Raw genomic sequence first — 26965 nt, forward strand, 5'->3', positions numbered from 1 at the left:
CCCCCTACCTGACGCATCAATCTGTTGTGGTCAATCTCCTGTCGTTTGTCGTCGGTGAAGAGCACCTACAAAATAAAATTCTCACAAATTGAAATTGTGTCCGACAAAGATCCTCTGATGCTTAAGTCAGCAGGAAGTAGTGAACAGCAGATGAAAATTTTGAAATAGCAGAGTCTCGGCCCAGAATTATCTTACCCATACTATTCATTTACTTTCCTTTTATAGATGATTCTGATGTAATCGTCGAACACGTAGTCCCGCTTTTTATGATACTAAATTATCGGGCTATAATCATGGAGTTAATGGGTTGTTTATGCCCACTAATGACCATGACACGTAGTCGATAACCATTTATAATGGTTAGATGTGTAGGTTCCGCACATTCCGACCTTATGTGATCGTGGGAAGATAAGTTGATTGTATGTCGGTAATAGTAGTAGGTCGGTAGTCGTGGAGATCCGAATGAGCATTGAGTGGTGACTATGATATGCCGATGGTCCTCAGTCGGACAATAAGTGAGTCGTCGTGGTTGTCTATTGTTGGCTAATAATAGTCGACTGTCGGTTGGTTAACTGATTGTTAGTCGGAGTATTGTATTCATAAGACTGATGTAGAGTCAGAGTCGAGGGTCGGTTGAATGATCTCAACGAGTACATTGATAACATACCTTGATCTAGGTTTCTTCATCATGTGCTATAGCATATTAATCTCTCCTTGGATATATGCCTATTAGTAGATGCATTATTTGCGATGGCAATTCATGACCCAATGACCAATTTAATATGAATGAATATGCGATAAAGAAGTTTGAGTTTGATATAAATAAGTTTGGATTATAAATTAGTCTACTTGAATAAGTCTATATATGAGTTTAAATACTGAATAAGTATTGAATCAGAGGTATTTAGCTAAACACCAAATTATTCACCTTTAAATTAGCATAATTTTATTTTTGTTAAGAGGGGTTTAATCACATGAATCTCGTAAACCTATTCAACTATTGAGGGTGTAGGTGAGAGGGTTCAACTTTTGAGATTGACCTATTCATTTTGAATTAAGAAAAATTTATAATTATTCATTTATTGCAAGTTTAACATTTGACTTTGTCTACTCAAGTTCAAAAATTTGTCAGGTTTAACTTGTTTAACAAGTTTAGATAAAAGTAACTTGTCTAATAATCAAGTCAAATTATATGGGCCTTTTTATGACCCATTTTACAAGTCATTGCTCATGGCATATTGCTTTGAAAGGTCGCTTGCTGCAAAATTGACTTGATCTGACTTATTTGTTAAATAGATCATGTGAGTTATAGGTTGAGTTATCTAATTATCAAATAGATTGAATTTAGATTTTAATTTTCAACATATCTAATAAACATGTGGGATTCTTATTTTTATTTTTTGATGGAAGGGTAAACATTCTGATTTTTTTACCAAGTCCAGTCTGCTGCAACTTTTAATCCATTGGCCCTAGTCGGCGCCCCATTCAATGCAGTAGCCAAAGCAAGCATTTAGCTTACCAAAAAAGAAAAAGGAAATCATTTAAATCTTTTGGCTGGCACGGTGACAAACTGTAAAGCATTGATCATTTAATAAATAGAATAGAAACTGTTAAATGCCAATTATATAGAAAGCAAGTCATTGCAACAAATAACATGGTCACACAATCGCCGTCACCAAATTTATCCTTGATAAAACCCAAGTTGCAGCATACCAACGGCTGATAAAACGAAGAGCTCAACTCCGCCTATGGGTGCCACTTGGCTCTTCCTTAACGGCTCTTTTTTTTTATTATTTTTTTTGGTCCCTATGCCAGGAGAAATTAGTCCCTACCCAGTATACAACACGCCAGGCGTGCACGTAACCAATCAAAGCCGATCATTTATATAGCTTAAACTTATGAAGTACTTATCTTGATGCACCGTTGTAAAAATAAATGGTTATGATATATAGTACACAGCACCACATGATATATCCAATGTAGGGAATAATTCCTCTCAGCCAAAGCCCTGCATATAAAAGGCCCCACCCCAGCGCACCCCCCTTGGAGATAGAGAAAGAGAGAGAGGGAGGGATGAAGAAACAGGGAACGAGAGGTCAGGATTGAAGAGAAATCCGTGAGAAGGGTCCCTTATCCTATCTTCTTGAGGGACCTCGGCCCTCTCCTCCCATCCCCCTCAGAAGCTCTCCTTCTCTTTCACTGCTTCTCTATATATAGCTGCCAGAGTTAATCTTGAACAAAGAGAGGTTGGTGCTCAAAAGTGTCCAGAAAAATAGTGCTTCTGAGGCTCTCCCATGGCTCCCAAAGCTGGCCGGGGCAGGGGAAATAAAGGCAAAGGTGAAAAGAAGAAGAAGGAAGAGAAAGGTTTCTTCTACCAAACTCTCTTTCTCTCTCCACGCACATATGCGTGTATGGAGTAATAGTTGTTGTTTTCTTCTTTTTTGCAATTTTCTTTTTTTTTTTTCTCTTTAATTTATTTTCAGTATGACTTATCTATTCTGAGCTTGAGGATGGGAGAAAGGAACAACAACACCATTTTTTTTTTTTCCTGTCTACATATATTTTGCCTATCTTTTGTATTTCCTGTTATTTAGCACACATAATAATCCTTTTTGACTCATTTATGTGGATTAATATTGCTAACAATAAGAACTCAAATTGAGAAGTCCATTTCCCCTTCATGTTTTATTTTCTCTGTGAAGTTATAGTTGCGGTTACATTCACCGCTTCATCATTTCCTATTGATTCTTCTATTTGGGTATTGCAGCACTGTCAGTGAAATCTTATTTTCCTCTGCTCTATATATAAAAGAAATGCCTTTTCCTTTTACTTTTGTCATTTTGTAGCTACATCAATGATAGCATTCTTTTTCTACTTTCTTTTTTGCTTTTTGATACAAATTTATCAGTTTAGGAGTGCTAATAACATCTTACTCTCTTTACAGTTGTGCCTAATGTTGTTGATATTACTGTGGTCACACCCTATGAATCCAAAGTGACACTCAAGGTATTTCTCTATTTTCACCTTTAGAAAAAAACATAGATACCAGATGCAGTCTATTAAGTAATTTCCTGAAAAATTACAGAAATAAATTTTCTTTATTAATTATCTAACAAAAATGCACTCTATTAATTAATTTCCTAAAATTTGCAGTCATAATTTTTTCTGTTAATCTTTTTGTCTTGTTGCTTTCTCTAGGGAATATCCACAGACAGGATACTGGATGTGAGGAAACTGTTGGCCTCTCACGTAGAAACGTGCCATCTAACCAATTATTCAGTGACACACGTGGTACTATAATAGAGAGAGAAGGGGAAAAAAGGATTAATATTTTTTTTTAATTTTGGAATGAGAAACTGAAACAGTTCAGTTTGTTTGGAATTTTATTTGAAATTTGTTTGGTTTCTTAGGCTAATAAATGTGCATGGCAGGGACGGGACCAGCGGTTGAACAATGGCGTGGAAATCATGTCACTGAAACCATGTGTACTGAGGATCTTGGAAGGTGAGTGGGGATGCTGCCAAATGCTACAACAGAAACTAATAAATATTTTATTTTTTGGTAGAAATAATAAATAGCTTCATTAATGTCCCTCATCTAGGTGGTAGATCCATTCCTCGACCTTTCTCTCTCTTTGAATTTTAACTTGAAACTCGTTTTTAGAGAGGGATGGACGTAACGGAGTTTGAAACAAGGTTGCTAGATGAATATTTCTCAAAATTTTCAATATGTTTTTTTAAAACAACTGATTGCATTTCTTTTAAAAAAATTAAGATCTTTTTAATTTTATTCTAGCTAGAATAAAATCTCGATGTAGTTAAAATCTTTAACTTTTTATTTTTTCTTTTTTCCTTTGATGCACTATTTTTTAAACTTTTCAATGAATGAACGCTAGGAGCTAAACAACCATCTGGTATAGTTATTAGAGGTAAATGCAATTGTCAACAAAGTTTACTACGTCGGATGTGAACTACACACATCTTTGAACATTTTATGGGCCTCAGTTATTGTTGAGGTGGGACCACAAATTAACTAAGAAAAAATAATTCACAGTCAACTAATTTTTCTACTCAAGATTCAATTTGTTGAACATTCAAAAGTATTGAGTCATTGTTTGCATGAATAAGAAACAGCAACAACATTCCATGAAAATAGCTGCCATTAAAAGAGGTAGCTTAGGCGGCTGTGATGCCGGGACTCATAAAATTCCACTACCTTTCTTCTTGTCCTTTCCCTTATTCTCCATATAAACCGATGGCCGTCCATTCTTAATCCAATGGTTTTGGCTCTACCAATATCTTGCCAATTGGTTCCATTTAGAGTTAGTGATACCAATGTTTTGTTACACATATTCTATATAAGGAAATTATTGTCTTACATAAGATAAATCAGAATCCTGCAAGGAGAGAGTTAGGTGGGTGTTGTATTAGCCGACAGGGCATTCGTTCTCTCCTAACATTCTTATAAGATAATTAGGCATTTGATTATCTCTCCTGTTCGGTTGCGAGCAATATATGTGCTGCTCTGCCCAATCATTCTTCTTGGTATGTTGAAGCTAAGGTTAGATGCCGAATATGAGGATCTAAGCAAGTTAGATCCGATGCTTGTTGGACTATCCAATATTTGATGTACCTAAATAACTAAAATGTAAGAAATTTGAAGAAGATGTCTACCATATGGGACAAACCATCAATTGATGTACAGTGTGGGGTCAATGTTGCATTTAGTGTCCAATAAGTTTAATTATTTGCTGGGCTAGTCCTACTCGAGTTCTCATCATAAGGTCCATTGTTAGTTGGATCAGACCACTCCATTCTTTTTTTTTTTTGTTTGGTACAAAAGGCTTTTGCTCAATTAATTTCACTCATCAAATAAGATGAAATGTATAATTATCATAAATACATACCTACCAATAGAGATGAGATGTGTCCACATACATTGTGTGACACAAAGTCAGCCCATGCTTTTCTAGTTTCCACTTATGTGGCTTATTGATGACTTGGGGTCGTTCTCATCCTAAGTCTCAATTGAGTGAGGTTGTATGGCATTTGAGCATAGATAAATCTTAGATGGCTTATTATTAAATATAAAATAATTTTGAAATCGAGATACCGAAATCTTGACTAATTCAATAAATTAAGATTAAAAGATTATATTTTAAATTTTAATATTTATTTAATATAAAAATAATTTTCAAATACCAATCAGTATGTGTTTTGAATTTTATTGATTTATCCCAACTGAGAGAGCAGGGTCAAGATGTTTATGTATCATTTTTTTTTTTCTTCTATTTTGATTATCATACGTGGCCCTACATTTTACCGTAAAGATGCACTGACGGAACATGTGCGTACCCGCGTGATTTATCACGTGATCGTCTGTAATTTTGTGGGGACGGATGCATGCAGAGCAATCTGTACGTCTTTGTCGGCATCTGCCCGCGGGTCATTCTCTCCCTTTTCATCATTGTCCTTAACGTGGGGCGTGGAACATGTGCATTTTTTTTTTTTGAAACAAAAGCACAATATGTGACCAAAAAAAAAAAAAAAAAAGCACAATATATATATATTTTTAATCCTTATTAATCTGGATATGCTTTTCTTTCTAATTATACTGTTAGCTATATATTAGCGGAGAATAAAACATATACCTTTTTTTCTTTCTTTGTCTTCTGTTATTTTAACCGTTTCAACGTGTCCCTTGGGAGCGAAAGCTTTTTCTTGAATAAATAAATATGGGTGACCTTTAAGGCTAGTAAGAGTTTCAGTACGTATCCTATAAGGGAAAAAAGAAAACAAATCAAAAGACAAGCACCTCTCAACGTGTTTTGTTCTAGCCAAGATAGTCTTGCTTCCCATTGGTCCCATCACAAAAATAGAGCAAAGTCTAGCGTGTGAGTCACACCAAGTTACATTTTTCTCAAGTCATGCTAGATAATTTGGAGTCATGTGCATCACAAGATGTGAGAGTTTTTGACTAAATAGGATTTGAAAATATGGATGTGGTTCTAGCTAAGACAGTTGTGTTATTTCTCCTTTCTATACTTATTTTTAGTTTCTGTAATTGACTAGCACTGGCTAAAGTCATCATCCTTTTACCACCACATTTTAAATGGAAGAGCTTGAGATTGAGAAAGTCCCTCTTGTGACTTTTACAAGGCATATGCACACTTAGCTTCAATTTCTTGAATTCAAGCTCTTTCAACAACCATTTTGAATCAACCCACTTCTATTTCTTTTAATAGTAGATTTGTTTTAGTGCCTATTAGATGATCTAATTATTTAATCAAATTTATGTACATGTTGTGACTTCAGTCAAAACCATGCTAACACATAGCTTTGTGCAAAACTCACTCTTATATGTGATACCATGATCTGTACAGTGCATGTTATGCGCTCTCATGGATATTTTTTTATCAGAAAACAAAAAGCAAAGCATGCTATTAATTTTTTGAATAAAAAATTTAAATTATTATTATGTGATACTGCATATATTTTAAAATAATTTTAATTGATGAAAAATACTACACATATTAAACATATGATTGCCGACTAAGTAACAACAAAGGATATCATAATTAGTGGGTTAGCAAATTGATATGAATAGCAAAATCTGGAGAGAGACCATCTTGAAAGCAATGTGATATAGGATTAGATATGAAACTTTAATCAATAATTTTAATTAAGCACTGCAAGAAAAATAAAAAAGACCAATTAACCAAATATACTTTTTGTATTATAATAATAAAAAAATTAGTTAATTTAATATTTATATAAAAATATCACAACTTAGGCTAGCCTTTTCTTTTCTTTTCTTTTTTTTTTTTTTGAATACAAACATCTTTATTGGACAGCATTTACAAGGTAGATTGAGGATTGTTACTACAAGAGCCATTATCATAAAATAATGGCTTACCGAATTATTGTAAACTTATAATTATAATAAAGATTGTTATGTACAATTATAATAAAGATTGTTATGTACATCTTTAATGAAACAGAAAAATGTAATGATATTAAAACGAGTACATGTTTAATATTTGTAACCCTCCACACGTGCAGACGACTACACGACGGAGGAGCAGGCGGTTGCACACGTGCGAAGGCTCTTGGACATCATCGCCTGCACCACCGTCTTCGGCAAGCACAAGGACGGCGGCGGCAAGCCCAAGAAGCAGCAGACCTCCGCCGCCACCGGAGCGAATGGCAGACCCTTATCCGGGCCCTCGTCCTCGCCCACCGCCGCCGCCTCCACGGCCTCCACGGCGGCCGCAGATGGGAAGCCCGCGTCGGCGCCGTCCCCGGACGCCTCGATCCCATCGATCTCGGAGAAGTTCGACATGGCTGCGATCCAGCCGCCTCCGAAGCTCGGCGATTTTTATGATTTCTTCTCCTTCTCCCATCTCTCCTCTCCTATTCTTTGTGCGTATACCTCGATCGTCATTCTTCTAAAGATGCTATCTTTTCGGTTCCTTTGGTTGGCGCGAGTTTAAAGATCGTTCTTTTATTTGTAGCGGTGAAGAGAAGTGAAGGGATCGTTGGGGAGCGGAGGGAAGGCGACTACTTTGAATTAGAGGTGATCCCATTCTACATCGGCTTCTTTATGTTATATTAGTTGATGATGTCATCCATGTTAAATTGCTGCCTGAATTGAGGCGATGCCGTTTCTTGTTTTTCGCCTGCATGATCTTTGCTTGTTGAAATTCTTGAGAGAACGAATGGAGAAACGAACAGATTGGAGGCCATTTTGCTAGCCTTTTCCCTGTAATAAATGTTACATGCTTTTTATTTTTCTATTTCCCAACTTCAGTGCTGATCTCATCACAAAATAATTTTTTCTTTTCTGCTGTCATTACCGAGAATTGATCAAAAGATTTCGCGATCTTTTTCTTGCTGAGATTCTTTTGAAAAAAAAGCAAGCAAAAAAAGGAAAATTGATAAAAGATAGCATGATCTTTTTTCTTGCTGAGTTTCTCTTGAAAAAAAAAAGCAAGCAAAAAAAGGAAAAGAATGGATCCTGAGCCCATAGTCTTTCCATGCAGTAAATTCTTACATACCGTGGGTAGAGATCACAGTAGAGCAATCCTACCATTGTGCCAAGGCCCGCCTTCTTGATCATCATGCATTGCTTAGCCATATAAGTTTAGATCCTTAGTTATAGTGTGATGTTTCACCAATATGGGGTGCTTTGCTTAATATCTTCGATGGGTGATACAGTTCGATTGGACCCATTGATGGTTGCACTATTTCTATTTCCTTCCTTGACCTCGTATTATAGTGTACTAAGGAATTGCTGGGATGTGCAGGTTAAGGTCTGTAACGGGAAGTTTCTAAATGTGATTTCTTCGGTCAAGGGGTTTTATGCAACTGGGAAACACGGTATTCTGTGCCACTCTCTGGTGGATCTATTGCAACAGCTTAGCAGTGCATTCGCAAATGTAGGTGACTTAAATTTTCTTGTGTTTTGCGTGAATCCCATATTCCTATTGAAAATCTTGTTGCTTCCCATTTGCTTTATTAGTCTCTCATCTCAATTATACTTCTTGTCATAAATGATGCGTGACAAACTTTTCTTGCTCACTTTTCATGTTGTTCCCAAACTTGATTCATGTTGTGGGAAATCTGCACGCTTTTAGCAATTCAAATCCAATTATTTAGTGTGATGTTGTCTGCCTTGACCAACAAATATGATTTCATGATTATGTGCAGGTCTATGAGTCCCTGATGAAAGCCTTTATAGACCATAACAAGGTGCTAACTCAAAGTTAACTCTATGTAATTTTTCTGTTGGAAATTGATAATGATACTTGCCGTTATAGAACTATCAGCTAAAGGTTATACCTCTCCAAAAATTTCAGTTTGGTAATCTGCCATATGGATTCCGTGCAAATACATGGCTTGTCCCTCCTGTTTATGTTGGGTCACATTCAAAATGCCCCTCGCTGCCAACAGAAGATGAGAACTGGGGAGGGAATGGAGGTGGGCACGGACGAGATGATAAATATGTCGGCAGACGATGGGCAACAGATTTCTCAGTTTTGGCAAAGATTCCATGCAAAACTGAAGATGAGAGGCTGATACGAGATCGGAAGGCCTTTTTACTTCACAGTCTATTTGTTGACACAGCAATTCTTAAAGCTGTTTCAGTAATTCGTCATCTCATGGACTCCAACATAAGCTTGACTGCTTCAAATGGGATTCTGCATGGCTCAATCATGCATGAAGAGCATATAGGAGACCTGAGTATAATTGTAAAAAGGGATATGCCAGATGCTAGTGTGAAGCTTGAGGAGAAGGTTGATGGGAGCCAATTACTTCAGATGTGCACTAAGGAGGTTTCCTCAAGGAATCTTCTTAAAGGCTTAACTACTGATGAGAGTGTGGTTGTTAAAGTAAGAAAGTGGTACTCATTCTCTGTTTTATTAGATAACTCCAATTTAGGAGTACAATTTATGAATATCGAGTCATAAGAGAGATTGATTACTTTGCAGGATACTGCCACTTTAGGAGTTGTCATTGTTAAACATTGTGGTTATACTGCCACTGTTAAAGTTGCAGGGCATGTGAAGGACAAAATTTGTGCAATAGAGAGTATTTATGTAGACGACCAGCCAGATGGAGGTTCTAATGCCTTAAACATTAACAGGTTTGCAAATTCCATGTCTTAGCTGACATACTATTTTAGAACCATCTATTTTGTCTCAATAAATCTGCTTATCCTCAACTACTGAAGCATGAATTTAGAACTATGCCTACCATACAATGCCAGACAGTATACGTGCTTATCGAAACTGCTGAACCAATACTTTATCCCGCCAGAATTCTTGAAACATATACCTGGCCTCCTGCAATAAATATGTATAGGAATTACCAAATCTCAAAAAAGTCAATATTTTTGTAAATACACAGCCAATGTCTGGAATGTTGGAAGAAGTACCTTTGCTAAACTTAATGCAACACAGTCTATCTTCTATTTGCATGCAGTACTGTTCCATTCACAAAATATCGATTTAGTTTTTCTAGCATTATAAGAAATCATAAACATGCATTCAGTTTTCGGAAATTCTTTCTGCAGCTTAAGAATATTGCTTCCCAAATTAAGCAACATGGATCCATCTGTGGGGCATCAATATTCTTCTAGTTCTGATGACGTAGACGCACGGATTTTAGCAAGGAGGGTGCTGAGTGATAGCTTGATCAAGTTAGAGAAAATGTCTTCTGCTACTGAGGGACCCATCAGATGGGAACTTGGTGCTTGCTGGTTACAACATTTGCAGAAAAAGGAGACTTCAACAGTTGAGGAGCCAAAGGGCAGTAAGGAAGACAGTATGGCTGAACCAATTGTTAAAGGACTTGGAAAGCAGTTTGAACAGTTAAAGAAACTTAAAAAGAAAGCAGATCCGGTTGGCAAGTCTGAGAAAGAAGATTTTATTTCCAGCAGCACGATTGTAACAGATATGGGGAAATTAACACAGAGTGAAATGAATGAGGAAGTCGAGATCAGGAAACTGCTTTCTGAAGATGCCTTCATGCGTTTGAAAGATTCAGGAACTGGACTTCATCGGAAGGTCTGTAAGCAACGTATTCTGTCTTACGTGCACCCATATCTTTTGAGATGATATTCTGTTTAAATGTAGCCTTTCTGAAGTCGCATCGGAAAAATAGCTTTGATACTAATGCTTTAAAAATTCCGAAATAACTGAAAAGTAGACTAGCTGTCTTATGATGAACCAGCATATGTTAATGAGAAAAAGACTGCCATTTGCATGCAAGTTAGGAGCACCTAAAAATATGTAGAAATGGTGAAAAACGCCCACTGAGGGAAATAACCATTAACCATAAAAGCGATACATTATAGAGCAGACAATGGTGCAGATACATGCAGTGCTCAACCATTTATCTCAATTCTCTGACAGACCAATTTGCAGCATATCTGCTAGAGGCCTTCTGCTTTTCTTGTATACATCTGCTACACTGATTTTCTTTTTTGTCAGGTTTTGCCCCAATATATTTACTCCTTGCATGGGCATTTTGTGATTTGTTTCACATTGTCATTTAAAGTCTAACATCATGTTCTATTGATTCAATTTGCTGCTCGAAATAGTCACTGGATGAGCTCACCCAGATGGCACAAAAATACTATGATGATGTTGCACTTCCAAATCTGGTAATCTTTTATCGGATCAATGCACTTCATAAGTTACGTATTTTATTGTAATTGCATTCTCACTTGAAGCTTTTGGATTTGGTCTAAAAAACTATCACAGGTGGCAGATTTTGCATCACTTGAGCTTTCTCCAGTTGATGGACGAACTCTTACGGACTTCATGCATACAAGGGGACTTAAAATACGTTCCTTAGGACATGTGGTGCATACAGAAAAATCTGACTTGATGAATTTCTGTCAATAATTTATATTGCCCTTGAATCCAAGACAAATACAGTTACTTTTCTTTATCTCTTCAAACAAATCAGGTTGAACTTGCTGAGAAGCTACCACATATACAGTCGATTTGTATTCATGAGATGGTTACTCGTTCCTTCAAGTACATTCTACGAGCTGTTATTGCTGCAGTGGACAATATGTCTGATCTATCTTCTGCAATTGCTGCAACTTTGAACATCTTGCTAGGGCCCTCAGAAGTAGAAAATGGTGATCAGAATTTGATTAGTGAGCATAATCTCAAAATGAAGTGGGTGGAGACTTTTATTCTAAAAAGATTCTGTTGGAGGCTAAAAGATGAATTTCAACATTTAAGAAAGTTTGTGATTCTCAGAGGACTTTGCCATAAGGTACTTTTGTTAAATTTTAGATTATGGATTTCTGGAGTTCTCTGGTTAACACTTGTGTTCACGCACTGATGCAGGTTGGGTTGGAGTTGGTCGGTAGAGACTATGACATGGATAGTCCAAACCCATTTGAGAAATCTGATATTATCAGCATAGTTCCTGTGTACAAAGTACGGTGCAACATATTTTAGTACTAAAAACCATGTTTTTGTGGTTGAAGCATTTACTGATTGAGTTAACTTTTGTACTGGAATTCTGTTCTACAGCATGTGACCTGCTCATCTGCAGATGGGCGGAACTTATTGGAATCATCAAAGACAGCATTAGATAAAGGAAAGTTAGAAGATGCTGTTAGTTATGGCATAAAGGTGGTGAAGTTAATTTTCTGTTTGATATACATGCATATATATATGTTTGATGCTCAAGCTTATCTTGATCACTTTTCCTCTACCAAATCAATTTATAGCTTATCTGCATTTTTTTTATGTGAAGGCGTTATCAAAAATGATAGCAGTTTGTGGTCCGTACCATCGGATGACTGCTACAGCATACAGTCTACTTGCAGTAGTTCTTTATCACACTGGAGATTTTAATCAGGTTAGAACATCTGGAGTACATATATTGTAACACTTTGAGATGCCTGCATGAAGGCCATGTATTTTTCTAAGTTCTGTTACCTGGTCACAATGTTTAGCAGTGCACAAGCAGTAGCTAGAACAACTAACTTACCAGGCAGTTTACATACATGCTAGTTATATTTTATAATGCAATAATGCCTGTTGTGTGTATACATGCATTATATAATTTTATTTCCCATGGATGATACATTTATTGTGATACATTTTAATGTTATTACATTCTTGATTTTGCTTCGGTAATTTTATGCACACTTTTCCCTATGTAACATTAGAGAACATGTTCATGTCTAAGTAAATTATGCAACATTCAGTTCCTTTATGATTAACACAATAGATTATATTAAACATTTCTTGGGTTTTATAGGCAGCCATATATCAGCAGAAGGCTCTAGATATCAATGAGAGGGAGCTTGGTCTTGACCATCCTGAGACGATGAAAAGTTATGGGGATCTTTCTGTTTTCTACTACCGACTCCAACACATTGAATTGGCCTTGAAGTAAGTCCCACAACGTTTGATATTTTTCAATTCTCAACCTTATATTTTTCAGGGATCTTGTTCTTTTCTTGTCTAACTAGAAGCTAACTCCTATATTGGTTTGTAATAAATAAACAAAGGCTTAGGTTTCGGTGGATTATACCTGGACATGTCAAATATTTATTATTGCTTCTGTCTGTATCATGTTTTCATAACTTTTTCTCTATAACTTAGAATTCTGAAACAAAGTATTCAAGACTTTTTAACATGCTGATGTGGTGCTTTGCGTAACATGTTTATAATGGCTTGGAGGGGACTTCTTCCTTTTCTTTTCAGAAACTTAAATTATATGAGATGGCTTATACATCCATTCTTAACCAGGAGGAAACTTCAGCTTATTCTTCTAAAGATTAAAAAAAGTTCTACAAACTCTATGTTGCTGATCTAACCATATGAATGATGTGAGATGTTACAAATAGGATATGCAGTTTGTTTACATTATTTGCTTTGTCTTATAATCCTTTCTTTTAATATGAAATGTCAGTTTTGCACTTGTAAGAACAACTCATATGTCTTTTTATTTCTGTTTATTTTTATTTTTTGTTAAGGGCAAGTTGAGAAGTGTTGAACTATAATTAATGGGGTAGAGGTCAGATCACAATGAAAACAATTGCATAGAAACTAAAGTGACCCTCGGCCTTCCCAGTATATCCTAAAGTGGCAATATTTTGGGCGAATAGGTGAGGGTTCACTAGAATTTAGTTACTTCAAAAGGTAATCTCTATTCATCTTCAACAATAAAGATGTGGCTTTGGGGAAAGCCAAAGGAAGGAAAAGAGAGAGGGGGAGAGGGAGAGAGACCAAGAGTGGGGGAGAGGGCTTTCGAGCCCCCATCTCCTTTGATTGCACAAAAATAGGGGCGGAGCCCCTGTTTGGACATAAAAAAGGAGCTCTTCCCCTAGTTTTTGAATTTTTTTTTTTAAGTGAAGTCAGAGGAGATGGGGGCCCAAAAGTCCGCTCTCTCGGCTTCTCTCTCTCTCTCTCTCTCTCTCCCCCTTTCTCTTTCCCTCACTCCCCTTCCTCCCTCCCTCCCTCCATTCTCTACACAAAATTTTTAGAAATAAAAGAGCAATAGACCTTGTTTCATTTTGAAACAGGGGCGCTGGCCCTATTTTCGTGTGGCCAAAGGAGATGGAGGCTCGAAAGCCCTCTATCTCGTTGCCCTCTCTCTCGCTCTCTTCCCCTCCCTCTCCCCCATTCTCCCTCCCTCTTCTCTCTTTTCCACACTTTACTTCTCCCTCCCCCCTTCCCTCACTAACTCGAGGTATGTCAGGACATGCCTAGAGCAGAACAGCACAGTACCATGCCATATTGTACCACCAGGCAATTTGTATGGATCCCGATATCAGCATAGCATACCTTGGTTTAGCTTGTACCTTTTTTGATAATTTTGGCTTTAATATTGGTGATAAAAGTGGGCAGTTATAATTACTACAAAAGTGCTTCTAAAATTGAAATATTTAATTACCTTGAATATTATCATGTCTCATTTTCCTAATTCCTACTCATCAAATATATTTTAGTCACTCATTTCCCTAGCTGTGTCATTTGGAAATGAAACCATGTGGACTGCAACTTTATAATGTAATTGCTTATTTCTTGGCAGAAGTTTTAATTAATGTATGATGTAATGAATGAGGAATCAAGAGCATAGATAGGAAAAGATGCAACAATAAATTTTCTAGACAAAATATAAAGGTTTTTTTAAGTTCAAAAAAGGATATGGTTTGTGGGGTTTTCTAATGGAAATAATATAGTTTTTACAGAACAAAGATGTAACTCAGCTTCTTAATATGATAGCATGAGGTTTAAAGTGTGGTGTAAAGGGTTGGCAATATTGTATGCTTTTGACAGTCTATAGATTTTCTAGACAAAATATAAACGTTGTTTTTTTTAGTTAAATAAAGAATATGGTTTGTGGGGGTTTCTAAAGGAAATAATTTTGGTTTTTAAGGAACAATGATGTAACTCACTTTCTTAATATGATAGCATGAGGTGTAAAATGTGGTATAAAGAATTTGCAATATTGCATGCTTTTGCATTACAATCATTGCCTGCATATGTGGTTATCTTAAAGTATGTGTTGTCTTAAGTTATCATAAATAAAGTCTAATTTTGCAATAGTCAAATGCTAAATGTTGGCCCTGTATGGGATATTTCAAGAAGTTGCCACCATCTTGGGAAGGCCGGCAAGAAACTCACCCAACTATGCATTTGGTGTTAATATTTGCTGTATTGCCCCATACCAGGCAGTATAGGGCATACCGTACTGTACCAATACCGTACCCATATGCCGAACCACTCCATACCGACACAAATGTACTGTAGCATACCGTATACCGGCACTATAGTGGGATTTCACCTGTATGGGGTCCGATACTTAGACGGCGAACCTTGTTTGGTGTTCTAAAATAATCAAGAGAATGCATTAGAAGAATGGAGTTTCCCTCTTGGAAACATTATAAGTTTCAAAATAAGTGTATATAACTTCTTTAATATCAAAGTCTTAATTAATAATCATTACTCCTAATGCTCTTGTTACCGTAGTTGCTACCATAGTATTTAAAGACATTGTTGCTTGGATGCGGGTATACCCAAAAGTGTCATGATATATATCAGACACGTGGGATAAGTAGAAGATGCGGGACTTACCAGGTTTATAGGGTTAGTGAAGAGTCAGACTCTTCAAGAGCTCAGTCTAGCATGGTTCTTTGCCCCAAGCATGAAGAAAGGATGGTAGGCATGGAAAAAGAGGCGATGGAGGGAAAAGAGAGAGCACAAGATGTAGGAAACCTGAAAATGCTATGAAGAAATCCCTTTGCTTTCGCCTGGACTGCTTGTTGCCTTCTTCTCCATTGATTTGTTGCATTGCCCTTACCCTAAGGGAAGCATATACCATCAGGAAGGTAAAGAGCATAGCTAGACTTTCTCTTTTACAAATTCTATTTAGGTCCTCCATTTCATGGAGTCTTATAATTCTTCAAGGCCAAAATACTTGCTTTGCCCTCAGTAGTAGCAGTTTATAGCTCACTTAGGAATAACATTTTGAGCAATTCTCTATTATAAGAAGCTATTGTTACCCTTTCCATCAAACAAAAAAAAAGTAGTGTTATCCATTCACTTGGTCTCCAGCAAAGTATGCTGGTTCAGTATATCGAGTGTCAATATGCCCCCCAAACTGCATATCAATAACTAGTATGGTACATCTTGTACCATCCGGTTCAGTATGATATGTCATACCTTTGACTCCAGTGCTAAACTTCAGTGACTATACAAGAATTTAACAAAAAAGTTACACGGTTGGTGCTAGCTACCAAAGAAGCAAAATAGCATGACATATCAGCATTTTTTTTGTGATTTTTGGTTTAATTAATAAACAAAAAGTCCCAGACACACATGTTTTGCAGCAGAAATCAGAAACAAAATTTACAACTTATGAGAATTACTCTATCACTCTTGTTGCTTCCAATCAAATAATATTTGCTATCTATGGTTATCTTTTAATAAATATATTGATTAATATTTTCCATTCTAGGATACTATGAATTTATTGTATTTTATAAAAGTATTTTCTCTGTATCCCCATATCTTAGTATCTCCCATTTGCTGAATCAAACACTCGGATATGCATCTATATCTGATTCTTGTATCTCTGTTCATGTGACCCTTTGTATAGAATGCGTGAGACTGGTGATATTCATGCTGTCCATTTTGGCATTCTACATGGCTAGCCTGGCACTTTACTAAACCATATTCTTATGTTGTACATCCTAAAAATCTGATGGTAAGCCATAGCACTTGGACAAACTGTAATTATCAAATCTCCCAGTCCCATCATTTGATCAACTCCGGGAAATTGAAGCATTATTCAATATGCACTTATTCATCTTTTTTTTTTTTTGGGAGGGGGCAACTTTGTTTGAAGAAATTTGAAAACTTTATATACAAATCTATTTTGCATGTAGTATGATCCAATTTCCAATAAAGACAACCATTCAAAGAACCATTTGATTCTAGTCTTTTAACTTGTGTTTCTTATCATGATTAAAGTTTTCATACATAAGAAGCCAATGCACACATTAAAGGTGATGATAATGGTATGATTATGATATAAATCTTTATTAATGTGTAAATCAATCATCACCCATTAAGATGAGATCCTTGGTAAATGGAAATTTGACTATCATACCCCTTCTAGAGATTTTCATATATATATATATATATATATATAGCTACTAATGATATTTTTGTCCAGAAAAATTATAACTCTTAATTTAATCTGGAACATCATAATCATTCATCCTCAATCTTAACTAGGATAGCCAGTCATACAAAAGTTTGAAGTTTAGCTCCTAGAATTTTCATCCAGCTCTAATTCTTGTGCTGATCCTTGTCCATTGCATAATAGGGTGCTCCCCCACCTCCTTGACATATGGCGACTAGATTCCGAGAGCATTGACCATGGCTGATTTGCTTTGCGGTCAAGGGTATGGATGTTCACCAAGGGTTTCTTCACTTTCACTCTTCATGATGGCCTTCTCTCCTATGGGATTTGAACTGGAGAAATGCAAAGAAGATATATTTGAAGGTCATTCAGCAAGGAATGTTTTAAGGCATATTTGAAAAAAGAGTCTGGAACTCTGGATCCTCTGTGTTCGAAACCCTATGGCTGTGAAGTAGAGGATCTAGGGTAAGGAAGTCAACTTACGGTATGCCATAGGTCGTAGGTATGGCAATGTAGCTCCCAATCTCCTATGGTCCCACATTTCTTGAGTCTTTTAGAAAATTGTACTGTCCATTTTGTTTGGTTAGAATTTTTTGAAAGGAAAATTAGAATTTTTTAAAAGGAAAAAATTAGGCAATTTTTCAAGAGATGATGCAATGAGATTTCTAAGTTTCTACCTCATTCAATTGCTAGTCCACCAATTTTGGTGTATACATGGATCACATATATCTTTAGTTATTTTAGATATACAAGTTAACAAACCAGAAAATATCCTATTAAAGAGTTATCTTTGACTCATGAATCATACTGGAGGTTAAGTCGGGATTAAGAAATTGGATTGTTATTTTTATTTAATTAAAAAAATATTATCAAAATACTTGTTTAGACGATTTGAAATGCTTGATCTTGCTTTGAATGTCACGTTTATATAGGGTGTCACAATGATTGACTTGAATTCAGTCCTAGTAAACATTAGATGCAAAACATAAACACTAGAATCTGGATCATATTCTTAAATTTGAATATCTATAACTGGTTGAAATGATTACTATTTTATTAATGAACAAAGACTTGAGCAAATAGCGGTGTTATTTTATATTGTCGTTCATTATTTTTTTTATTATAATTGCTAATAACAACATATATATTAACTGTTCTGGACAATTCCCTACAAGGCTAAACTTCTCGAAAGTAAAATAAAAGTTACTTCCACTAATAACAATAGATAATGGTGTTAGAAAAGTGCTTTATCCTGACCTTGAGTCTCAAGTCATCATCATGAAAGAAAAAGTACACATACATCATAACACCAACTTGCCTGGAAATTTGAAATTCTATTTGTTAATCTTCACGATGACAAAAATTCCAAAAAATTAATATATAATTTTGAAGGCGCCTCATGATATTGAGTAGGAATTTTCTAAATGGATTGGGCTTTGGTCATTTAAAATCATGGCTTGGTAGCTCAAGACTTTCCCTAGTTGGATGGGTTTGAGGGCTCCATTGACTTGAGAGGGATTTGTTCAATTTGGCTAGCGAGAGAGTCATGCAAATTATGGAACATGCCAGCGTGTAGGAGACATATTATATCAAATTGTGAGCTTGTTGGGTGGACATTGAAAAGTCTACATAGATTGATCTCATCTTGTTAATAGGCTAATCGAACATAGCAATATGCAAGGACTAGGTGATGCCACATTGGACTACCTTGGATTTGGCCAAAATAACAGATATGCTGGGAGGCATGTATGTATCAGTATTGAAACATGTGCGGTCCTCAAAGAACAAGTTCGCCCAAGCAATGACAGTTTATAGAACGATGGCACATGGACAATAGCAAGTCGTGTGTGGCTTTTAAAGTGATGAGCTCACTGGAGTGATGGTAATTAATGGAATTGGAGACATTGGACGCAGTTAGCATTATCACCGGAGGAGCCATGTCATTTTCACAATAACTAGCAGGGGCATGTTCTATTTAAGAGGCCAAGAAGAAGAGTTAGGTCATCTTCATCCGCAACTCCAGCAACAACACAACTCAATTCCCATGGAGTCTCCATTCTTATCTCTATAGCCTTAGGAACTACTGTAAATCCTATTGAACCATCAACACACTAGCAATCAGGAGTTGCTTCAGTTGCATCATTATATCTTTCTTGTTATCTTAGGAGTAGTATTTAACTTAACTACCTAGTATCTTAGGAATCTAAAGTCCTCTTCATTAGGCAATCCAAAGATATCCATAGTCGCCTACCCATAAATCCATTTTTGTTTACTAGCCTAAGCCATCGAATGGCTTTGTTCTAGGTGAGCAGATAGTGACCTTGTTGAGCAGTTGACTATTGGCATTGATCAGAGGGCCAACACATCCATAGGAGTTTGAGATTAATTGAGCATTCTAATTTAGGAAGAGAAAGTGAAGTATAGATGAGAATAATGGGATAAATTTGAAGAAAAATATTCAAGAGATTAAAACTTGAAAGTATTTTGGTGTCTTTTAGAATAAAAATGCAAAAGTTATAAAACATTCTCATTTTTATGCAATTGTTGAGATTGCAAAGATTATTTTTCCATTTGCACTTTTTTTGAGAAATCTATTTATGTCGAGATGAGAAAAATAATTCAATTGAACTTCATTTGTCTTCTTAGGATGCTAGTGTTTATAATTGTTATGTTATAAATAATGTTTAAATTCATTTGGAATAGGAAATGATTGAAGAGTTTGAGATTAATTGAGCATTCTAATTTAGGAAGAGCAAGTGAAGTATAGATGAGAATAATGGGATAAATTTGAAGAAAAATATTCAAGAGCTTAAAACTTGAAAGCAAGGTTTTACGTTCTAGCAGAACAGGGGGTATCCTAGCTGTCCCGTCCCGTTCTTGTGAGAAAACAGGACTGGGACAAGGTCGGGTCTTCGAAACCCATCCATGTAGGGAGAAGATAAGAAAGAGGAAAGAAAGAAAGAAAAATGAAGAAAGGGAAAAGGTGAAAGAAAAAAAGAAGAAGAAAAATGAAAGAAAGAAAGGGAGGAAGAAGAAAAAGAAAGAAAGGAAAGAAGAAAGGAAAGAGAAAGAAGAAGAAAAAAGAAAAAAAAAAAAGAAGTGATCAGAAAAAGAAAAAAAAATGAAAGGAATGAAAGGAAAGAAAGAAAGGTAGAAGAAAAAGAAAGAAAAGAAGGAAAAAAAGAAAGAAACAAAGGAAAGAATAAGGGGAGAGAGACACTAGATATCTACCGGGACAGTTGTCGGGATGGGATGAGACTACAGGGTATTTTGTTCCATGGAGATACCGGGACACCTCTGTCCCATGGATTTAAAACTTTGTTTGAAAGTATTTTGCTGTCTTTTAGAATAAAAGTGCAAAAGTTGTAAAACATTCTCATTTTTATGCAATTGTTGAGATTGCAAAGATTATATTGCCATTTGCACTTTTTTTAAGAAATCTATTTATGTCGAGATGAGAAAAATAATTCAATTGAACTTCATTTGTCTTCTTAGGATACTAGTGTTTATAATTGTTATGTTATAAATAATGTTTAAATTCATTTGGAATAGGAAATGGTTGTAGTTTTAGTTTCCACACTTGGGTTATTGAAATGATTCCAAGTTTGATCAAAATTTTGTTACTTGAATAACTTTCAAGAATGAATTAATCTGAAAAAAGATTTTATTTTCGTTCCATTAATTGTCCAGCATAATAGACTGATCAACCCATCATGTAGACCCTTTTTCAAGATAGCAGAAAAAATGTTTAAAATACCTATGGTCATAGAAATTGAAATTATTTGTTATAAGTATTTAATTTAACATGCACAAAATTTCTTTCCAAAAATGATCATGACGTCTCACTCTAAATGAAAGTCTCCCATCTAAACAACTCTGTAAAATGTAAATAGTCCTCATATGACTAAAATTCCAAAAAAGGAAGAAAGTCATCGCTAAAATAAAGTCAACTTTAATTGACTTTTTGACCCAAAAAGTTATTAAAATTTCACCAAGGGCTGTGAGATATGCATTGCAGATCATAAGGGTCCTTTCCAATGAGTCTAAGATCATAGAAATTTAATACTTCTACAGAAAGTTAAACCTTTCCTGAAATTGGAAGAAAATCATCACTAACTTACAGCTATAGCTTGGCCACTATTTCACCCAAAAACTATTGAAATTTTCTCGAGAGCTGCGACATAGAAACTAATTCTCGAACTTAGCTCTACTGAGAGTTGAGTTGTTGTTACTGTAGATATATCGAACGTTGAATGATAGGACATCTTATTGCAATACCCTGCACTATATTATTCATGATAGACTTGCCGGGGATGATTTTAGATATAAGAATCAAGGAAGCCCAATGTCTGTGATCAAAACTCTCTAGTTGCTACTAAACAATCTGAGATCATCCAAATTGCTATTTCTGCAAAAAGTTATGGTTTCCAAAAATTGAAAGAAAATTGTTCATTGTACCTATAGATTATAGCTTTTTGCCATATTTTGATCCAGAAATTATTGGAATTTTGCTGAGGGTCGTGATATATTAATTGTAAATCTTGAAGAGACTTTTTCAACAAGTTCATGGTCATTGAAATTTTATATTTCCGCAAAACGTTATACCTTCTGAAAAACATATATTATGGCAATGTCTATTTTTTAATCTAACATAACTTCAAACTAACATTTGCATAATTCTAATTTAATTATATAATTATATTAGATGATAATTATGAAATAATTGTAATGTAATATAATGGTGTAGCCCGGTAGTAGTCAGACATTTTTATCTTCAAAACTACAGTTTTAATAAGAATGTGTCTCATTATGTACTGCTATAATTTTATGAATTTTCATAATTAAGTTGTGATTGATTTTGACTTTTGATTTTACTTTTTCTTCTGCACTTGCATTTGCATATATGCTTTTACTAGTGCATGCATGCGTGTTAAGCATTTGTGAGATCACTTATTTGGTTAGCCTATGAGATATTTTTTGCGATGATTTTCATCCATTTGTTGGTGTGAGATCATAAAACATCGAATTGTGTATTTACAGCAGTAATGCTATTTCTCCTACAATATCTTAAATTTCCATTTGTCACTTGATCTTGCCCCTTAGATCATGACCTTTCACTCCTTGTGAGGTCAATGTGGGGAAAAATGATGCAATCTAAAGGTCAGAATCTCAATGGACTTTATTGCTTTAGCTAAAGCTGAACCCCTAATTAAAAAGTTGCACACTCCTGGTCACCAACACTATGCACAATTTAGCCAATGAGACTTTACCATGGTTGTAATGATATAGAAGTGTCAAGTGTTATTGTAGTATCTGAAGGTGGAATTCCAAAGTATATGTATATAATCTCGGTGCCATACCCCATAAAGGTACCATGCTGGCATAGTGTTTATACACTTGGTATGGTGTGTGTATATATATGTGTGTGTGTGTGTGTGTATTTGCTTATTCTGAATTAAATGTTATTGTTTTAACAGTTGTACCTTCTCTCAGGTATGTCAATCGTGCACTCTATCTTCTTCACTTCTCATGTGGACTCTCTCATCCAAATTCTGCTGCAACATATATCAATGTTGCAATGATGGAAGAGGGCATGGGAAATGTTCATGTTGCACTTCGCTACCTGCATGAGGCCCTTAAGTGCAATAAAAGATTGTTAGGAGCTGATCACATTCAGGTCTCTCTCTCTCCCTCTCTCTCCCTCTCCCTCTCCCTCTCTCTCTCTCTTTCTTGCTCACTCGCTCTCCCACCACTCCCTCCCTCGCCTTGCCACCTCTTCCTCTGTGTGTGTGTGTGTGTGTATCTTTTTGCTTCTATGTTATGTGGGTCATTGTTGATGTTTGTCTATATTTAATGCAAGTGCAGCTCTAAACCCCATGCTGTTGTCATAGGTGCACTTGCATATGTTTATTATGGTGTTTGTATCTATTCATTGTTTTGCATGGATGCACACACTCGTGGGCACATGAACACAGAGAGAGTAAAGTTAGAGAGAACTGGAAGTCCAGTTGAATCCATATATCGATCTGCAAAAATCAGATAAAAATCAATATTTCACGTATGAGAAATTTTAGTAGTATAATTGCTTAATAGATTTTTATAGTAGGCAGTATGAAGATCAAATTCATCATCTTCATAGTTTCTAGCCGTATCAGAAACCTAGCTACATGGTTGAACTTCCATACATCTGTTTGACAGACTGCTGCTAGCTACCATGCCATTGCCATAGCTCTTTCCATGATGGAAGCCTATTCTCTTAGCGTGCAACATGAACAAACCACATTGCAGATACTTCAGGCCAAACTTGGTTTGGAAGATCTTCGTACAAAGGTTGCCTTTACTTTCATTTCTGTCATATTCCATTAGATGACCATGGGAAGTAACCAAAAATTGAGTATTATAAATTTTGTGCAGGATGCTGCTGCATGGCTCGAGTATTTTGAATCAAAAGCTTTAGAACAGCAGGAGGCTGCTCGTAGAGGCATCCCAAAGCCTGATGCATCTATTGCAAGTAAAGGTCACCTTAGGTGTGGAAATATTACTACTTATTTAGATGGTCTAAATGTTAAAAAATTATATATTTTTCTTGAAATTTGAGACCTTTTACTTTTTCAGTGTATCAGATCTCCTTGACTACATAAACCCAGAACAAGATACAAAAGAAAGAGATGCACTGCGAAAACAGCGGCGCTTAAAGGTAAATCTCTTTCTTTGTTATCTATCTTTAGCCTTTCAAAGCCAAACAAATTTAAAGAAATTTTTTCACTATAGCAAACTGTCCGGTGCCAAAATGAAACAATTGCTGATCTTTTTCCTTCAATGTTGTTGGTGATCTTGAATTGACTGATTTCCCAGCTATTCTGCTTTTGACTATTAAAATTAGAAATTATAGGAGCAATTGTTGAAGTGAAGTGCGTTCATAGCTCATGGAACCATACATATATATATATATATAGTTACAGACCTGAAGCCAGTGAGCATGTAAAGCATGTCACAACAGTAATAGCGCACAATGTTAAGATACTGTTCTATGTTCCAGATATCTCTAGTAAACATGAATTGTATACTAGGTCTGCATTAGAATGAGTGATCAACCATGCAAGGGATATTAGATCTGCTGAAAAGAAGGATGAATGCCAGAATGATAGCACAACAACCAAAGTATGACCTTATATAAGTAAATACTCTGGCTCAGCTGCCAGCTCCGTAACATGAAGAGGACAATCATTGACCCAACTGCGAAGGGGGGTCATGAGCATAATGATGCATTTATGTAGTTGACAAATAAAAGGAAGATGCAATGTTGGTGATTTGATAATGCAAGTAGCGACATGATGTCATATTGGTAACCACCAAAGTGCGGACCTTCCTGCAGCATTGATGATAAAGAAATAAAACAAAACTTTATGTGGAGAATAAAGTACTGCCAAATAGGCTTCACGTTGCCTAAAAAACATTGTTGTCCTTTAGGGAAAAAATGTTTGATTTTAAAATCAAACAGTAACAGCAAATAGGCACAGGATAGGGTGCAAAGTTGGTAGCATGACCCATCAAATATTGGATCTAAGACTTGCATCCAATGCATCCACTCTTTTTGCACAAAAAAGCTCTCTCTCTCTCTCTCTCTCTCTCTCTCTCTCTGTGTGTTTTCATTTGTTGTATATCTTTAACCTGTTTTTAATTGGCTGTTCATATCTTCTAGTATTTAATGCAGAACAACAATAAATCTAGTCAAGAGCAGTCCATCCCAGTCACAGATGATTCTCACTATGATGCAAAATCCCTGACCAGTCAGGACAGTATAGAACTCAAGGAGGGGAAGAAATCTGAAGAACATCACTTGGAAAGTTTCAAAGAGAATAATGGTGTATTTCAACATGAGCTGACACAACTGAGTGTGATGTCACCTGAAGAATCTTCTGATGAAGGGTGGCAAGAAGCCAGAGGAAGGTTTGGACATTCGCACAGAAAATTTGGCCGCAAGAGACGAGCTCTAACTAAATTAGTCATTAACAGCTCAGAGCCTGCAAGTTCTGCAAGTGCCAGTTGTGAAAGAAAAACTGTCTCTTCAGCACCAAAACCCAATGTGGCAACATCAAGGGCCCCTCTAACTGATATTTCTTCTGGTGGAAAAGTTCTAATAAGGCCTATGAGTGTCACTGTTGGAGAAGATTCCAACAAACTACAGGTAAAGACTCCCTATACAGATACCAATGCAGAACAAAATACAAAAGCTTCTGTTACTGGTAGGCTTACTACTGTGGCTTCAAAGTTTGTATCTTACAAAGAAGTAGCAATATCACCTCCTGGTACAGTCTTAAAGCCAGCAATGGATCCGACAGAAGAAAAAATAAAAGAGATGGATGATACTCCAGAAAATGCCAATCTGGTTGATGCATCTGAGGAAGAAGAGAAGTTTGTGGAAGAACCATTGGATGAGGAAATACCAACTGATGATAGCAAAAAGGAGGCTCATTTGAGTGAATTAGAGCAATTGAATGGAGAGGAGAAAAATCACCACACCAACGGGAATGAGGACTCGTGTACATCCAAGGATGCCACAACAAATGGAAGCAAGCTCTCAGCTTCAGCTCCTCCATTCAAGCCAGGCTCGCTGTTGTCCATGTCTCATTCATATAACTCAATTGCAATTTATGATGTAAGAGTTGCTCATCGTACAATTTCACCTCAGTCTATGGAAATCCCCTCACCTCAATCTATTCATACTAGGGTACCTCGTGGCCCAAGATCAACCCTGTACCACCGAACTGGGCATTCTTTCTGCAGGAAACAAGGTTACTCAAAGAACCAGAACCCTGTTGTAAGAAGCAAGTCCACCCCTAGCACAATGAACCCTCATGCAGCTGAGTTTGTACCTGGTAAAGCTTGGCAACAAGCAAATCATGTTAATGAGGACTCAGAAGCTCAAAATCCTGTAACTGAATCAGGCCAGCAATCAGATCCTCCAAACATTACGAAGGAGGAAACTTCTACTGCAGTTCTTTCAGATGAGAAAACAGAAGTTGAGAAAGTCATGGATGATGGTAGGAGTGGGAATTGTAAGAGGAAAGACAGCACCCAAAGCGTACAGAAGACTGAGCTGGCAAGACAGATTCTATTAAACTTCATTGTTAAGTCAGTTCGGGATAGTTTGGACTGTTCAAAGGAATCTCAATCTATTGACAAACCAAATGAAAATGAGAGCGGAGTGAATATTAAACATTGTGGTAGTGTAGCTGAAATGGGGTCTGCTTCTGAAGCCTATGCTCAGGGCCGGTTGAAGGAAGTAAAGATGCACAAAAATAAGGATGCAGAGGGATTTACAGTAGTATCAAAGAGAAGGAAAAGCAAACAGCATTTCAGCAATGCAGTAAATGGTTTGTATGCTCAGCAGTCAATCTGCACCTCGGTCAGCTGAAGTGTGGAGATGAAACAAAGGCATCATTAATAAGTTCTGGGAGAGCAAAATGAGAGCTCTTGTTACCTATATATGTTGCAGGTATGAACACTTTTTGCTAGGAGGGTTTCTAAGTTAAGCTGATAGTTGCTTTACTAATAAAATGAGTTTGTCAACAGCAGCCCTCACATCATTCGGTGATCTTTTCATCCGGTCGCCTACTAGGCCATGGTCCTTTTGGAGATTTATAGTTACCGCAAAGCCCTCATGATATTTCATGTATATTTTTGGATGTGGTTTACCTGAGATTTTGGAGCACTCAAAAGTATTGTAGAAATTGAGAGGGGTTTAAGTATCGAGATTTGGCATCGTTTAACAA

The 26965-nt window shown here is 36.3% G+C and overlaps 1 protein-coding gene across 4 annotated transcripts; it reads left to right on the plus strand.

Annotated features, from left to right (window-relative positions):
* The first annotated feature begins 2049 nt into the window (after positions 1-2049).
* On the plus strand, positions 2050-26965 carry LOC105032569 (protein REDUCED CHLOROPLAST COVERAGE 3). 4 transcript variants are annotated; one of them, XR_012138351.1, is made up of 24 exons: positions 2050-2364; positions 2945-3006; positions 3199-3291; positions 3432-3504; positions 7062-7421; positions 7514-7575; positions 8306-8437; positions 8709-8750; positions 8858-9391; positions 9491-9645; positions 10075-10567; positions 11104-11166; positions 11267-11368; positions 11475-11792; positions 11867-11959; positions 12056-12157; positions 12282-12386; positions 12792-12925; positions 22683-22866; positions 23388-23519; positions 23604-23716; positions 23805-23886; positions 24892-26688; positions 26766-26965. XR_012138351.1 is itself a non-coding variant. In XM_073251304.1 (23 exons), the coding sequence occupies exons 1-23, from the start codon at positions 2295-2297 to the stop codon at positions 26605-26607; spliced, it is 5220 nt and encodes a 1739-aa protein (XP_073107405.1). In that variant the 5' UTR covers positions 2050-2294; the 3' UTR covers positions 26608-26965. The 4 variants fall into 4 exon arrangements, 2 of the variants coding, with proteins under 2 accessions (XP_073107405.1, XP_073107409.1); XR_012138352.1 differs by having other exon boundaries at positions 26769-26965; XM_073251304.1 differs by having other exon boundaries at positions 24892-26965.

Source organism: Elaeis guineensis, chromosome 1, assembly GCF_000442705.2.
Source record: "Elaeis guineensis isolate ETL-2024a chromosome 1, EG11, whole genome shotgun sequence".
NCBI lineage: Eukaryota > Viridiplantae > Streptophyta > Magnoliopsida > Arecales > Arecaceae > Elaeis > Elaeis guineensis.

Excerpts from the sequence above, each read along its gene's own strand:
- LOC105032569 (XM_073251304.1), top strand. The coding sequence starts at position 2,295 with ATGGCTCCCAAAGCTGGCCGGGGCAGGGGAAATAAAGGCAAAGGTGAA. Across the intron at positions 11,369-11,474 it reads TACGTTCCTTAGGACATGTG|GTTGAACTTGCTGAGAAGCT; the intron begins GTGCATACAGAA and ends CAAACAAATCAG. Across the intron at positions 11,960-12,055 it reads GCATAGTTCCTGTGTACAAA|CATGTGACCTGCTCATCTGC; the intron begins GTACGGTGCAAC and ends TCTGTTCTACAG.